Raw genomic sequence first — 16,460 nt, forward strand, 5'->3', positions numbered from 1 at the left:
TATTTTTAATATGTTTTAATATTTTTTAATATTTTTTAATATTTTAAATATTTTTTTAATATTTTTTAATATTTTTAATATTTTAAAAATATTTTTAATATTTTTTAATGTTTTTAATATTTTTTATATTTGTAACATTTTTATAATATTTATGATATTTGTATGATATTTATAATATTTTTTAATAATATTGTTAATTATTTTGAAGTAAGTGTTAAGTGTTGCATTAAAAGATACAAAAAACGTACAAAAGGCAAAACTTGATGAGGCATATTTTTCTCCAAAATAGACAGTACTAAGCATACCTTTTTTTTATATATTATATATTAGTTTATTTATAATATAGTTTATTATTTTATATATTTGTAAGATTGACTCCATTATCGTGTACATACATTTCTTTGGTGACATTTTAAGGCTCATGCAAGTGTAAAAATAAGTCAAACCACTGCTAATAATGAAGAGTAAAGAGAATTAAAAGTAAGATGTGCCTCACACTTCTGACTTAGTTATATATATATATATATATATATATATATATATATATATATATATATATATATATATATATATTTATTTACAATATTTTTATATTTTTAATATTTTAAATATCTTTTAAAATTTTTAATATTTGTAATATATTTTTTAAAATGTTTAATATTTTTAATATTTTAAATATCTTTTAAAAATGTTAATATTTTTAATATATATTTTTAATTTTTTAATATTTTTAATATTGTTTAATATTTTTAATAGGTTTTAATAATTTTAATGTTTTTAATATTTTTTAATATTTTTTAATATTTTTTAATATTTTTTAATATTTTTATATTTTTTAATATTTTTTAATATTTTTAAAATATTTTTAAATATGTTTTATGTTTTTAATATTTGTAATATTTTTAACATCTGTAATATTTTTATAATATTTTTAATATTTTTATAATATTTTTTATATTTTTAATAATATTGTTCATTATTTTGAAGTAAGTGTTAAGCGTTGCATTAAAAGATACAAAAAACGTACAAAAGGCAAAACTTGATGAGGTGTATTTTTCTCCAAAATAGACAGTACTAAGCAGACCTTTTTGTTTTTTTAAATATTTTTTTTCTAATTGGTTAAGTCAAAAATCTTTGATGGCGTCTCAAAAGTGTCTGTTTGAACACCCTGCATCCCTGAATATGTTTTTATCTTCTTTCCATCCAAATATTGGCATGGATGAGGGGAGTCGTGTGGTGTAACTTGATTAAAAACAACTCTGCTTTTTTATTGTCATCATAATTTGTTTAATAATCGCTTTTAATAACTCTGGCTTTCTTTCCAGGTGGAGTGGCTGAAGAATGAAGAAATTATTGACCCGGCGGAGGACAGAAATTTCTACATCACCATTGACCACAATCTGATCATCAAGCAAGCGCGTCTGTCGGACACGGCCAACTACACGTGCGTGGCCAAGAACATTGTGGCCAAAAGACGCAGCACCACAGCCACCGTCATTGTTTATGGTAAATGTTTTAATAAAACACAGGTCTTCCTGATCTCCTGACTGTGTGGCCAACATGCTAACCACTCGGCCACTTTGTGTACTAAATTAATAATTTTTTACCCTTTTTTCCATTTCAGTTAATTCTTTTTCTATTTGCCAAATATCTCAATATTGTTCAAAATTTTCTTAATTATGACTTTATTCCCATAATTCCAACTTTATACTTTTGTTTGTTTGTGTTTCATATTCTGATTTAAAATAATATGTAAACTTACTAATAATATTAAATTAACTTTTAAAATAGACATTATTGTCATATAAATAGTACAGATTTTTCTTTTTTTTTGCTGTATTTATTAATTTCTATAGCTTTCTTGTCAGTCTATTTTTAGGATGTGCTGTGGACCAAAACAAAAAACACACCCTTGGGCTGCAAATGGCCCATATTTTGACATATATATATTTTTTTAACACAACTTTTTATGCAGCCAATTTTCCAATAATCCCAACTTTATTCTTTCATATGTGTGTGTTTTATATTCCGATTCAAAATAATATGTAAACTTACTAATAATATTAAATTAATTGTTAAAATAGACATTATTCTCATATAAATAGTACAGATTTTTCTTGTTTTTGGCTTTATTAATTCTTTAGTTTTCTTGTCAGTCTATTTTTAGGATGTGCTGTGGACCAAAAAAAAAAAAAACATCCCTGGACTGCAAATGGCCCATATTTTGATTTTTTTTTATTATTATTACTAATAATACTAAATTAATTGTTAAAATAGACATTATTCTCATATAAATAGTACAGATTTTTCTTTTTTTTCTGTATTCATTAATTTCTTTAGTTTTCTTGTCAGTCTATTTTTAGGATGTGCATTGGACCAAAAAAAAAACACACCCCCAGGCTGCAAATGGCCCATAAGTTTTTTTTAACACAACTAAAAAGTTGTGTTAAAAAAAATTGGCTGCGTAAAAATGCAGCCAATTTTCCAATAATTGGTGTGTGTTTTACATTCCGATTCAAAATAACATGTAAACTTACTAATAATATTAAATTAATTGTTAAAATAGACATTATTCCATTCTATTCATTATTCATTATTATGCTGTGGACCAAAAAAAAAAAAAAAACACCCCCGGGCTGCAAATGGCCCATATTTTGACATAATATTTTTTTTAACACAACTTTTTATGCAGCAAATTTTCCAATAATCCAATAATAACTTTATTCTTTCATTTGTGTGTGTTTTATATTCCGATTCAAAATAATACGTAAAGTTACTAATAATATTACCGTGTTAAAACGTCTTTCTTTTTTTTTTCCCTGTATTTATAAATTTCTTTAGTTTTCTTGTCAGTCTATTTTTAGAATGTGCCGTGGGCCAATAAAAAAAACACAGCTGGGCTGCAAATGGCCCTTGTGCTGCCCTTTGGACACCCTGGCTTAATAGGCGAGTGTAAAGGACGCCAGATGGTGCAGCTGTACTTGGGTAATTTGGTAAACCTCGCTCCTGACACTTTAGGAGTAGCCTCTGGATATAAGTGTTGACAGTACGGGTTTTTCGCTCGACGGCTAGCACTCTGGACTCTCATTTGATGGGGTATGGGGTTGCCTGAACCAGGTGGATTACATAAGGATACATATATTGTTTTGGTGCAAATAATATTTTGACAATATCATCAATCACAATATCATTTTTGTCGTATTAAAGCTGCAACCCCGTTCCCAACGCTCCGACAGTGGCTTTGCTCAGTCGAGCCGGCTCCCATCTGCCATTCCAAATTAGCTCGCCGTCGTTTGCCAACTCTGGCCCCTTTTTGTAAGCACCCTGACCTCACCTCAATTAAAGACCCACCAATCACACTCATTCATTTAAAATCACAACGCTATGGCGACTAGCATATGGCAGCTGTGACTTACCACAATAACAAAACAACATTGAAATTATTCTTGGGATTTTCTAGTGGGGAAAAAAAACTAGCCTCTTCCTCGTTCATTTTTTTTTTTTTTTTTTTTTTTTAATCAAATGCCAGCGTAGATGTGAGAGTAGAGGAAACAATGCACATACGCTCCACAAACAAACACGCCGTGTTTTTCCTCAAGTGTAACAGCACATGTATCCGCCGAGTGCTTCAATCACAAATAACCCAATGTGTCTTCCAACGCGTGTGTGTATGTGCGGCCGGCTACAGACAGCCAAGAGATGGAGTGGTTTGACACTGATGTATCCTTACAGAAATAGATTGTTCAATCTGCGGTTCAATCTCCTCGCCTCCCCGGAGGCCTCGGCTGACACTGTTGACAAGGTGAAAAAGTTGCGGAGGGGGGAAAAAAACAGTGGCTCACGAGGGGGATAAAACATAGAGATGGGGTTGCATGGACGGAGAAGATGCAGGTGAGAGAGGAGACGAGAGGAGATGAAGTGACCTATTTTTTTTTTTTTTGCTGGTTATTTGATACCCTCGGCGATTTTGACGATATTCAAAACGGTGCTGTATACTGACTTATTTTTTTAATCCGATTTTTTTTGTCGTTGACTCCGAGAATACTGTTACAGTCAAAACAAGTAAACATAAATGTACACTTTATACGTAGAGTGATGATGGGTCCACATATCCAATGATCATGCTTTTTAATTTACACATAAATTGACACTTTATCCTTCCTCTTGTGTTAGCTTTCTGGTATCAATTCTTATGTTAATGGATCGTTTTTGATCCATGTATTAAATCAGCTATAAAATAAAATAAAATAAAATAAAATAAAATAAAATAAAATAAAATAAAATAAAATAAAATAAAATAAAATAAAATAAAATAAAATAAAATAAAATAAAATAAAATAAAATAAAATAATTCATTCATTCTGTACCGCTTTTTCCTCACGAGGGTCATGGAGCCTATCCCAGCTGTCTTGTGGCGAGAGGCGGGGTACACCCTGAACTGGTGGCCAGCCAATCACAGGGCACATATAGACAAACAACCATTCACACTCACATTCATACCTATTATGGACAATTTGGAGTCGCCAATTAACCTAGCATGTTTTTGGAATGTGGGAGGAAACCGGAGTACCCGGAGAAAACCCACGCATACACGGGCAGAACATGCAAACTCCACACAGAGATGGCCGAGGGTGGAATCTAACCCATTGTCAATTCCTATCAGTCGCGTCTTTTCAGCCATTCCTTCCAAAGAATGGCAAGCCTCCTGTGATTGGTGGTGCTTTCACGAAACCACCCATGTCAGAAACAGAATCAGAACCGCCTTTATTTTATTATTTTATTGCATACAACAAAATTTGAGTGCAAATCCACGGTGCATTTTGTAGAAAGTAAAAATTAAATTAAATTAAATTAAATTAAATTAAATTAAATTAAATTAAATTAAATTAAATTAAATTAAATTAAATTAAATTAAATTAAATTAAATTAAATTAAATTAAATTAAATTAAATTAAATTAAAACAGGGAATAACAATATAAATATAAAACTGGCAGGTGAGGACTGCACGGCAGTCAAGTGGTTAGCGCGCAGACCTCACAGCTAGGAGACAGCTCGGATTCAATCCCACCCTCGGCTTTTCTCCGGGTACTCCGGTTTCCTCCCACATTCCAAAAACATGCTAGGTTAATTAGCGACTCCAAATTGTCCATAGGTATGAATGTGAGTGTGAATGGTTGTTTGTTTATATGTGCCCTGTGATTGGCTGGCCACCAGTCCAGGGTGTACCCCGCCTCTCGCCCCAAGACAGCTGGGATAGGCTCCAACACCCCCCACCCCACGACCCTCATGAGGATAAGCGGTAGAAAATGAATGAATGAATGCTGTTCAGAATAAGTGTAAGTATATGTACATCAAAACAATAACCTATACAGTAAAAAAATTTAGAATTGCAGTAAACAAAATGTAGTATTGCACATATTGTACCTGAGTCCAGTATTGCACGTTTGAAACCTATTGTACATAACAGCGAGGCGTGTGTTTTAGATGTGCGTCCTCTTTGTCTCCTCTTTGCAGTCAACGGTGGATGGTCGACGTGGACAGAGTGGTCTGTGTGCAACAGTCGTTGTGGGCGTGGCTTCCAGAAACGAACGCGCAGCTGCACCAACCCCGCCCCCTTAAACGGTGGACTGCCATGTGACGGACAGGCCATACAGAAGCTACCGTGTACCACCTTGTGTATGGGTGAGTTGGAGAACAGTTGCAGAACGCTGCCATTGATAAAATAACATAAAAAAAAATAATAATAAAAATAAATAACATACCCACTGTACTCTTAGTGGACGGCATGTGGACCGAGTGGTCCAAATGGTCGGCTTGCGGGACGGAATGCACCCAGTGGAGGAGAAGGGAGTGCAACAACCCCGCCCCCAAAAATGGAGGAAAGGACTGCGAGGGGCTCGTGCTTCAGTCTCAGAACTGCACCGACGGGCTCTGTATGCAAAGTGAGTTGACCTTTGACTGCTAACTCATAAACACCATGCAAAGTACCCACTTGGCTTGGTTGTACTCACTTAACAGGTACTAGTTTCTAGTACCAGGTAGATACCGTATGCGTGACATAAACCACTGATTGATTTTTAGCAATTCATCCACTATACCGGTCACAGGGGTATGCTGGAGCCTATCCCAGCTGTCTTTGGGTGGGATGCCGGGTACACCCTGGACTGGTCGCCAGCCAATCACAGGGTACATATAGACAAAAAACTTGGAGTCACCAATTAACCTAGCATGATTTTGGAACGTGGGAGGAAACCGGAGTATCCGGATTAGTATTATTAAGTCAAAATATGAAGAGAAAAATGTGGTATTTAAATGAGGAAAAAAGCAGCCATTTTAGGACAATAAATTTGTAATATTATAAAAAATAGTGTAAAATCAAAAAAGTTATTATTATTATTATTATTATTATTATTATTATTATTATTATTATTATTATTATTATTATTATTATTATTATTATTATTATTATTATTATTATTATTATTATTATTATTATTATTATTATTGTTGTTGTTGTTGTTGTTGTTGTTGTTGTTGTTGTTGTTGTATTTACTAGTACAGAATTATATTGTACACAGGCACCCATAAAACATATACAGTAATAATTAAATTAAATTATATTTTATTGATAATAATAATAATAATTATTATTATTATTATTATTAATTATATTATTATTATTATTATTATTATTATTATTATTATTATTATTATTATTATTATGAATTCATTCATTTTCTACCGCTTATCCTCACGAGGGTCGCGGGGGTGCTGGAGCCTATCCCAGCTGTCTTCGGGCGAGAGCCGGGGTACACCCTGGACTGGTGGCCAGCCAATCACAGGGCACATATAGAAAAACAACCATTCACACTCACATTCATACCTATGGACAATTTGGAGTCGCCAATTAACCTAGCATGTTTTTGGAATGTGGGAGGAAACTGGAGTACCCATAAAAAATCCGGGGAGAACATGCAATCTCCACACAGAAATTATTATTATTATTATTATGATTATTATGATTATTATGATTATTATGATTATTATTATTATTATTATTATTATTATTATTATTATTATTATTATTATTATTATTATTATTATTATTATTATTATTATTATTATTATTATTATTATTATTATTATTATTATTCATTTTCTACCGCTTATCCTCACTAGGGTCGTGGGGGTGCTGGAGCCTATCCCAGCTGTCTTCGGGCCAGCCAATCACAGGGCACATATAGACAAACAACCATTCACACTCACATTCATACCTATGGACAATTTGGAGTCGCCAATTAACCTAGCATGTTAAATGTAAATGTAAATAATAAATAATAATGTAGAGAATAAATAGATTACATCAAATATGAACAACAATGTGCAGCATAAACAGTAGTTTGTACAAATAATTTAAATAATTTAGAATAAAATAATTAAAAATAATATAAATAAAAATAATAAAAATTTATTTTTATCAAACATCATCAGACATCAAACTATGCCATTTAATTTTATAGTTTTTTAATTTTTTTTTAAAACTATGACAATATTCCTTTCATTAATATGGCCTAACTTGTGTTTGGAAACAATCTTGGCTTTTTGGTGGCCTTTTATTGTGGCGATTCATTCACATGACGCCTGATTTTGTTCTCCTGAATGTCACCACAAGTCGCCTCGCTTTTCCCACTTTGTAGCTACTCAAAGCATCCTTCTGGTGAGAACGTAAAGGGCCCATAATGAAGTGTATCAGCTACCAATTTAAACACAATTTGGGCCCATTCCGATGGCGGTCTGTGATGAATTTCAAAAGCTGAAGCAGAGGGGGGGAACTGTAAGCGGCTGCCATACAAATATAGAAGCAGCAGCGGCGGCGGCGGCGGCTTCTCCAAGGTGGAGGCAATTATATTTGTTGACTTGGAGGAGTACCTTGGTTACTCATTGTGCCGAGAGTAATTGGCAGACAGGCGTTTGACGGGAGGGGAGAAGAGAGAAAAACATTTTTAGAAACACCACACACACACACACACATACACACACACGTGTTTGTGCATGTAATGATGGCACTGGTGCTCAACACCGCCAGCAAGGAATCATCAGATAGCCTCGTCATCACGTACGGCAGCCACCACTTTCTCCATAATGTTGGGTTTTGGCATTTCCTAGTTTCGTACACATTGCCATGTACGGCGGTCTGGCGGAGTTAGAGCTAGTCTCTTTGCTACACTGAGAGGAAGGACATTGTTCCCTTGATTTAACTGTTTTACTTCAATCTCCATGATGGCTCCCAAGGCGGTGAGGCAGGCTCGTCTGGTGGAAGTCAAATTAGACGTCATCCACTGCACGGTGGTTGAGTGGTTTGCACGCAAACCTCAGTTCAATTCCACATTCGGCCATCTCTGTGTGGAGTTTGCATGTTCTCTCCGGGTACACCCACATTCCAAAAACATGCTAGGTTAATTAGCGACTCCAAATTGTCCATAGGTATGAATGTGAGTGTGAATGGTTGTTTGTCTATATGTGCCCTGTGATTGGCTGGCCACCAGTCCAGGGTGTACCCCGCCTCTGGCCCGAAGACAGCTGTGATAGGCTCCAGCACCCCCTGCGACTCTCGTGAGGGAAAAAGCGGTAGAAAATGAATGAATGAATGAAAATGCTCAGTGGGACTGTACGGTGGACGAGTGGTTAGCACGCAAGCCTCACAGCGAGGAGACCTGAGTTCAATTCCACATTCGGCCATATCTGTGTGGAGTTTGCATGTTCTCCCCGGGTACTCCGGTTTTTCCTCCAAAAACATGCTAGGTTAATTAGCGACTCCAAATTGTCCATAGGTACGAATGAATGAATGTGAGTGTGAATGGTTGTTTGTCTATATGTGCCCTGTGATTGGCTGGCCACCAGTCCAGGGTGTACCCCGCCTCTCGCCTCAAGACAGCTGGGATAGGCTCCAGCACACTCGCGACCCTCGTGAGGAAATGAATGAATGAAAACGCTTAGTGGAGAAAGCAACATTGGTGACATCTGCTTTTAGATACGCCCATATAAGGAAGTCCACTTCTCTGTGACATCACAAAGTGGCAGTTTTACCACGCCTTTGGAAACCGAACCTTTTGAGCCATCCCAAACATTTTTTCAGGAAACACTCCCAAATGTGCAAACGTCATTTCCTGAATCTTTTGCATCGTTTAACGTGATAATACAACATTCTAACTACTTTTATCGGTCAGAAAAGTGGAAAAAGCATCATACCAACCTCACTAAAAAAATAAAAACATAAAAATACGTCTTTGGGAGTGGGTGGTAGGGTTGAAAGAGAAAAACTCTAGCTAATGACTCTAACCAACCACGATACTCTATTGACCCGAATAATGAATCACCAAGTGTGCTGTCCACGTATATCAGGCAACAGTAATAGCAGTTCCGGTGGTCCTGGCTGGTCCACCATGCAGTTATTCGAGACTACAGTTAGATGATCCAGGCAACAACAGAGCTTCCATTCGACTCCCTGCAAGGCACCGTGCCATCGACCGTGATATTAAAGCCAATGTATTGATTATTACTTATGGTTGCTTTATCTACTGTACTTATGAATAAGCTTATAAGATATGGGATCAGGGTTCAATTGATTTATTATAGATTTTAATAAATGAAATTAAAACTGAAAAGATTTTAATCATGCCTTTGAAAACAAAGCAGCCCCTTTATTTATTTATTTGAGACATAAATACTCATCCAAGTAATGACATTCATGGACAAAAATGCATGAAAAATAATCACCTATATTGAATTGTTGGATTTTAACGCGTTGAAATCGGCCATTGTTCTTGCTGGCGCGTTCCTCTTTCATCCCTAAAGCTATTATCCTTTCATTTGGCTTTCACTTCATCAATCGCACTCCATTTGATGGCGTCTTGTTTTCGTATTTGCGTCAACAATTGGGTCGTAAATTGGAGCGCCGTGCTGTTCTGTCACGCTGTGTTAGCATTTAGCGTCATCCACGGGTCGGCTGTTAATCAGTTTTGCTAGATGCAGAAATTATTTGGAAAAAGAGCATTTTTAATGAAAGATAAAATGCATTTGGAATTAAATAGCATTTGAGGTCAACAGGGTTGATCATTCCTTCCATCCTTTTCTTTTTGGTTGTGTTCATCCGTCCATTTTTTTCTTTTCTCGTTCCAAGGTTCATTGTTTCAGACGTCCGTTGAGCCCAAAGACAAGAGTGATTTGGGATTCACATGTAAGTCCATGTTTTTAATTTCATCCTCATTTTTTCCATTTTTTTTTTTTGCTTCTTTGTGTCCATGTCTATTTCTTATCATTTCATTCATTTTTTTTTTTATTATTTGTTTGTGTGATGGTCCGGCTCAGGAAGTCAAAGTCTGCTTTCGTGCTGCCATCAAGGCAGATTAATTATTTTGGTGGGAATGTGAAGCAAAAATGAAAACTGAACAAGAAGGCCTTTTCATAAAGTTGATTCAACATCAGACTGTTCATAAAATCCTAATTATATTTATGGGGCTGAGTCATTGTGGTTCACTCAGTTATAGCTCAACAATTATATTTATATAGTGGAAAAGAAAATACTTCAAAATCAATTTAGGGTGGCAAACATAATTTAGATCAGGGGGTGGGCAAACTTTTTGACTTGCGGGCCGCATTGATTTAACAAACTTGACGGGGGTCCAGACTTTATATTTTACACATATAATTCTAACAGTCCACCTGGAATTATTGTATCTGTAAAAGTGTCATGCAATCTGCTATATGTGCTAGCGTCCATTTTTTCAGTAGCTCTTTGTAAACAGCAGACCACATCAAATAATCAAATCGATAAAAAAAAAAAAGCTATGTTAAGTTTCAATCAAATACTTAAGAAAAAACGGGTGGGCCATATTTAAACACTTGGCGGACCGGATGTGGCCCCCGGGCCGTAGTTTGCCGACCACTGGTTTAGACTATACTAATTATATACTATATTATATTATACTATATACTATATTATATACTATATAATTAGAATAATGTAATATTGGAAGTGGGGGCGGCACGGTGGTCTAGGGGTTAGTGCGCAGACCTCACAGCTAGGAGACCAGGGTTCAATCCCACCCTCGGGCATCTCTGTGTGGAGTTTGCATGTTCTCCCCGTGCATGTGTGGGTTTTCTCCGGGTACTCCGGTTTCCTCCCACATTCCAAAAACATGCTAGGTTAATTGGTGACTCCAAATTGTCCATAGGTATGAATGTGAGTGTGAATGGTTGTTTGTCTATATGTGCCCTGTGATTGGCTGGCGACCAGTCTAGGGTGTACCCCGCCTTACGCCCGAAGACAGCTGGGATAGGCTCCAGCAGAAAATGAATGAATGAATATTGGAAGTGCTTTCTACTTCTGGCAACGAAACTGCAACCATTATTGTTTTGTTTTTTTTCTATCAAGAAAAAAATACTTATTTGATTTCCATAAAGGAAAGTAAAACAGAGACAACAAAGACATACCTTGCAACATCCTGGCCCTCGCTTTTTTGGGGTTGACTAAGTTTTCAAAATGCATATTTAAGCAAATTGTACTTAACTAAATGACACATTTTAATAAAAATGTCTAAAAAAAATTAACTAGAACTAAAAGAGGCATTCTCATTGTGAATGTAGTATTCTACCTTGGCCACTAGGTGACAGTAATGCTTTGGTGAGACAAGCACTGGATCAGGCGTTAATTGCAGGTTGAAACGAGCGCAGATGTCCGCCAAGCACCATAGTTTCCCCATAAAAATCCCGTACAAATAACCGTGCAATTAACCATGCAATAAACCGTGCAATAAATATGGAATAAAAACCTGTTATCTGCTTTGTAGTATATGCGTGTGTGCTCTTGTACGTTTGCTGCTGTAAATCTGAAATTTCCCCCATTTCGCTAACCGAATGTGGTCACTAATTGTGGTGGGAAACGGCTATTAGCAACCCCACTTCCTGTATAAACACAGTTAGGACACTGATAAACTGCTTACTCACTGCTAGCTCATGCCACACGACCATGTAACGGTTGGAAAGGCGTCGGCTCATCTTCACGAAATGCCGTTGACAGATTAAAATGCATTTCTTTTGTCAGCAAATGTGGCTTTGCTATCGATTAAACAGAGGAGCAGAGCTTAGTGGAGGGCTCATAGTCACGCCCATACAAGGAATTCCACCTCACTGTGACATCACAAAGGGACAGTTTTACCACGCCTTTTGAAACCCAACCTTTTGAGTCATCTCAAATGTTTTTCAGGGAAACTTCCAAATGGGTAAACCTAATTTTCTGAATCTTTTGCATCTGACTATATAAGGAATTCCACCTCTCTGTGACATCACAAAGGGACAGTTTTACCACGCCTTTTGAAACCCAACCTTTTGAGTCATCTCAAATGTTTTTCAGGGAAACTTCCAAATGGGTAAACCTAATTTTCTGAATCTTTTGCATCTGACTATATAAGGAATTCCACCTCTCTGTGACATCACAAAGGGACAGTTTTACCACGCCTTTTGAAACCCAACCTTTTGAGTCATCTCAAATGTTTTTCAGGGAAACTTCCAAATGGGGAAACCTCATTTTCTGAATCTTTTGCATCGTTTAACGCGATAATACAACATTCGAACTACTTTTATCGGTCAGAAAAGTGGAAAAAGCATCATAGGTATAACAGACACAATAATAATAAGATCATAAACATAATAAAAACACGGGCTAACCCATGACAAGCTAAAACTGGCATCACTTCCTATACTCCACACATCTGCCCCCCCCATGCACCCCCCAATGCTAATGTTGGTGAAATCCCATAATGTACTACCTCTGGGGTGTTCGACTTTAGAGGTTAAGATGGCTCTTTCTAAAAGTTCAACTGAACTTTGTGACCGTTTTCATCCTTCTCTCCAGAGTGGTGTCTTGTGGTGACCGATTATTTTAATTAACCGGACTCTTGCTATCCACGAAGGCGGCAAACTAGTCCTGCGCCAGTTGGACTTGTTGTGTTTATTGCAGCTGCTGGCGGCCACGCTGGACAGCATCCAGTCAGCTTTGAGTCCCCGCCAAAGCAGGCAGTTTACTTTGGGTCGCAACACTCGCTTTTTGTGTTTACTACCGGGTGGTTCGAGCTCCATTGGAGCTCAATGGACCGCGTGCCATCCATGGATAATGCCCACACTAAAAGGTGTGTCTGAAATGATTCATGTCTGCTCGTCCTGACATATTGTCTTTGGGGTCGATGTATCAAAGTCAGTGGTTGCTTCCCATCGGTAATTCCGTCTTTCCAATCTAAAAGCTAATCATGAAAAGTTGCTTAAAGCCTAAACCAGACTTATGATTTTTTGGGATATGAATAACCACGTATACATGGACTCAAATATTCCAATTCCATTCAGGTTATTTGCTCAAACCGAAAGATTCTAACCTTTGTATACACCTCATTCCCAAAGAAAAGTCTTTATAAATGTCATATTTTCTTAGTTATTGCATAGAAAACCTGTTTACAGCCTTCTAAATGTATTTGTTCCATTATTAGAGCATCAACACATGACCTAACACCCCTATAGTCACCCATACAGTGATATTACACAATATAGTAGAAATGTAGACATTCATTCATTCATTCATTTTCTACCGCTTATCCTCACAAGGGTCACAAAGGGTGCTGGAGCCTATCCCAGCTGTCTTTGGGCGAGAGGCAGGGTACACAATGTACTGGTGGCCAGCCAATCACAGGGCACATATAGACAACAAACCAATTAACCTAGCATGTTTTCGGAATGAGGGCGGCACGGCGATCTAGTGGTTAGCACGCAGACCTCACAGCTAGGAGACCAGGGTTCAATTCCACCCTCGGCCATCTCTGTGTGGAGTTTGCATGTTCTCCCCGTGCATGCATGGGTTTTCTCCGGGTACTCCGGTTTCCTCCCACATTCCAAAAACATGCTAGGTTAATTAGCGACTCCAAATTGTCCATAGGTATGAATATGAGTGTGAATGGTTGTTTGTCTAAATGTGCCCTGTGATTGGCTGGCCTAGTGGCTGTGATTGGTGTACCCCGTCTTTCGCCCAAAGACAGCTGGGATATGCTCCAGCACCCTTTGTGACCCTTGTGAGGATAAGCAGTAGAAAATGAATGAATGAATGAATGAATGTCTACATTTCTACTATATTGTGTAATATCACTGTATGGGTGACTATAGGGGTGTTAGGTCATGTGTTGATGCTCTAATAATAGAACAAATACATTTAGAAGGCTGTAATTTAGAAGGTTTGTCTATATGTGCCCTGTGATTGGCTGGCCACCAGTCCAGGGTGTACCCCGCCTCTCGCCCAAAGACAGCTGGGATAGGCTCCAGCACCCCTTGCGACCCCCGTGAGGAAAAAGCGGTAGAAAATGAATGAATGAATGAATGTTTTCGGAATGTGGGGGGAAACCGGAGTACCCGGAGAAAACCCACGCATGCACGGGGAGAACATGCAAACTCCACACAGAGATGCCCGAGGGTGGAATTGAACCCTGGTCTCCTAGCTGTGAGGCCTAAAAGGAGATATATTATACATAATGAAACGTAACATACACTTCGATGTTAGCATTGATAGAGTCCCTTGTGTTTTTTTTGTTTTTTTTACCTACCATCCTTATTGGTGGCCATTGAAGCATCAACATGTACAAGCTAGCTTGTGTGCATTGGAGAACAAGTAAATCAATGAATGCAAGAACACGCGTGCAAGTGTGTATGTGTGACATTTCAAAGTAAAACATCCTCCCTGGCATTGAGAGTTGTCAGATTCGACTTAGCCCGGCATCAAAGAAACGACTCTCTCGCTTCATGTGTTTTATTGGCCTTTTTTTTATAGTGTGTCCACTCAGAGGTACAATCTGCAACCGACTGTGTCCAGCTGTGCTTTAAACATTTATTGTGTACCACACACACACACACACACACACACAGGACACACACTTGTAGTAAAAAGTCGATTCTTACGGGTGCACCTTTGTAAAGACGACTCAATTTGTAGGCCTTTGAAATGAACATTTGGAGCATAAGTGTTCACTGACTTGCCTCTTTGAAGAGCAGTTCTAAGCTCACTACTTGGTTTTTAACTTCATTACCGTAAGAGTTGGCCACCGTAAGTCGGAATTTGGGGACTGGAATGGGAATAATGCAACTTCATGATCAGAATTCATTCATTCGAGGGTCGTGGCGGGTGCTGGAGTCTATCCCAGCTGTCTTTGGGTGAGAGGCGGGGTACACCCTTCATGAGAAGAACGTTGAAATGGAACATAAAAAAAAAACAACAACATCAAAAATGGGGCAAAAGCAGCTACAATTTAAAAGGAATAAAGTCAAAATATGACGAGAAAAGTTTGGTATTTAAATGAGGAAAAGAGCAGCCATTTTAGGACAATACATTTTTTATATTATAAAAAATAGTGTAAAATCAATAATGTTATTATTATTATTATTATTGTTGTTGTTGTTGTTGTTGTAGTTGTTGTATTAGTATTATTAGTATTATCATTATTATTCATTTTCTACCGCTTATCCTCACGAGGGTCGCGGGGGCTGCTGGAGCCTATCCCAGCTGTCTTCGGGCGAGAGGCGAGGGCCAGTCAATCACAGGGCACATATAGACAAACAACCATTCACACTCACATTCATACCTATGGACAATTTGGAGTCGCTAATTAACCTAGCATGTTTTTGGAATGTGGGAGGAAACGGGAGTACCCAGAGAAAATCCAGGGAGAACATGCAAACTCCACACAGACATGGCCGAGGGTGGAATTGAACCCTGGTCTCCTAGCTGTGGGGTCTGCGCGCTAACCACTCGACCACCGTGCCACCCGTGATCAGAATATCACCAAAAAAATAGACTGAAGTCATAATATCACAAGAGAAAGTCATATTCATGTTACATAATGTTAATATTAAGACTTCATCTCCATAACTTAATGTCCTTTTTGATATTAGCACTTTATTGCCCTCATTTTACGACTTTTTTTCCTGTAAGATTACGACTTTATGATTGCAGCAATACAACTTTAACATTATGACTTTTTAAAGAAATATGATTCTCCAACAGGGCTGCACAGAGGTCGAGTGGTTAGCTTGCAGACCTCACAGCTAGGAGACCCAAGTTCAATTCCACCCTCGGCCATCTCTGTGTGGAGTTAGCATGTTCTCCCCGTGCATGCGTGGGTTTTCTCCGGGTACTCCGGTTTCCTCCCACATTCCAAAAACATGCTAGGTTAATTGGCCACTCCAAATTGTCCATAGGTATGAATGTGAGTGTGAATGGTTGTTTGTCTATATGTGCCCTGTGATTGGCTGGCCACCAGTCCTGGGTGTACCCTGCCTCTCGCCCAAAGACAGCTGGGGTAGGCTCCAGCACCCCCGCAGTAGAAAATGAATGAATGAACAAAATTGATCAATGAAGTAGAAAATAAGG

At 37.5% G+C, this 16,460-nt stretch overlaps 1 protein-coding gene across 4 annotated transcripts in view; it reads left to right on the top strand.

Moving 5' to 3' along the window:
• unc5ca (unc-5 netrin receptor Ca) overlaps nucleotides 1–16,460 on the top strand; it is a 250,279-nt gene that overhangs the window by 202,571 nt on the left and 31,248 nt on the right. For 3 of the 4 annotated variants that reach the window (XM_058070370.1, XM_058070372.1, XM_058070373.1), the window contains 4 exons: nucleotides 1,326–1,506; nucleotides 5,516–5,683; nucleotides 5,779–5,943; nucleotides 10,182–10,238. In XM_058070370.1, the coding sequence (XP_057926353.1) occupies nucleotides 1,326–1,506; nucleotides 5,516–5,683; nucleotides 5,779–5,943; nucleotides 10,182–10,238 (571 nt within the window). The remainder of the gene's footprint in view (nucleotides 1–1,325; nucleotides 1,507–5,515; nucleotides 5,684–5,778; nucleotides 5,944–10,181; nucleotides 10,239–16,460) is intronic. The other variant, XM_058070371.1, reaches the window with a different exon arrangement.

The sequence above is a fragment of the Doryrhamphus excisus genome, chromosome 4, assembly GCF_030265055.1.
Source record: "Doryrhamphus excisus isolate RoL2022-K1 chromosome 4, RoL_Dexc_1.0, whole genome shotgun sequence".
Classification (NCBI taxonomy): Eukaryota; Metazoa; Chordata; class Actinopteri; order Syngnathiformes; family Syngnathidae; genus Doryrhamphus; species Doryrhamphus excisus.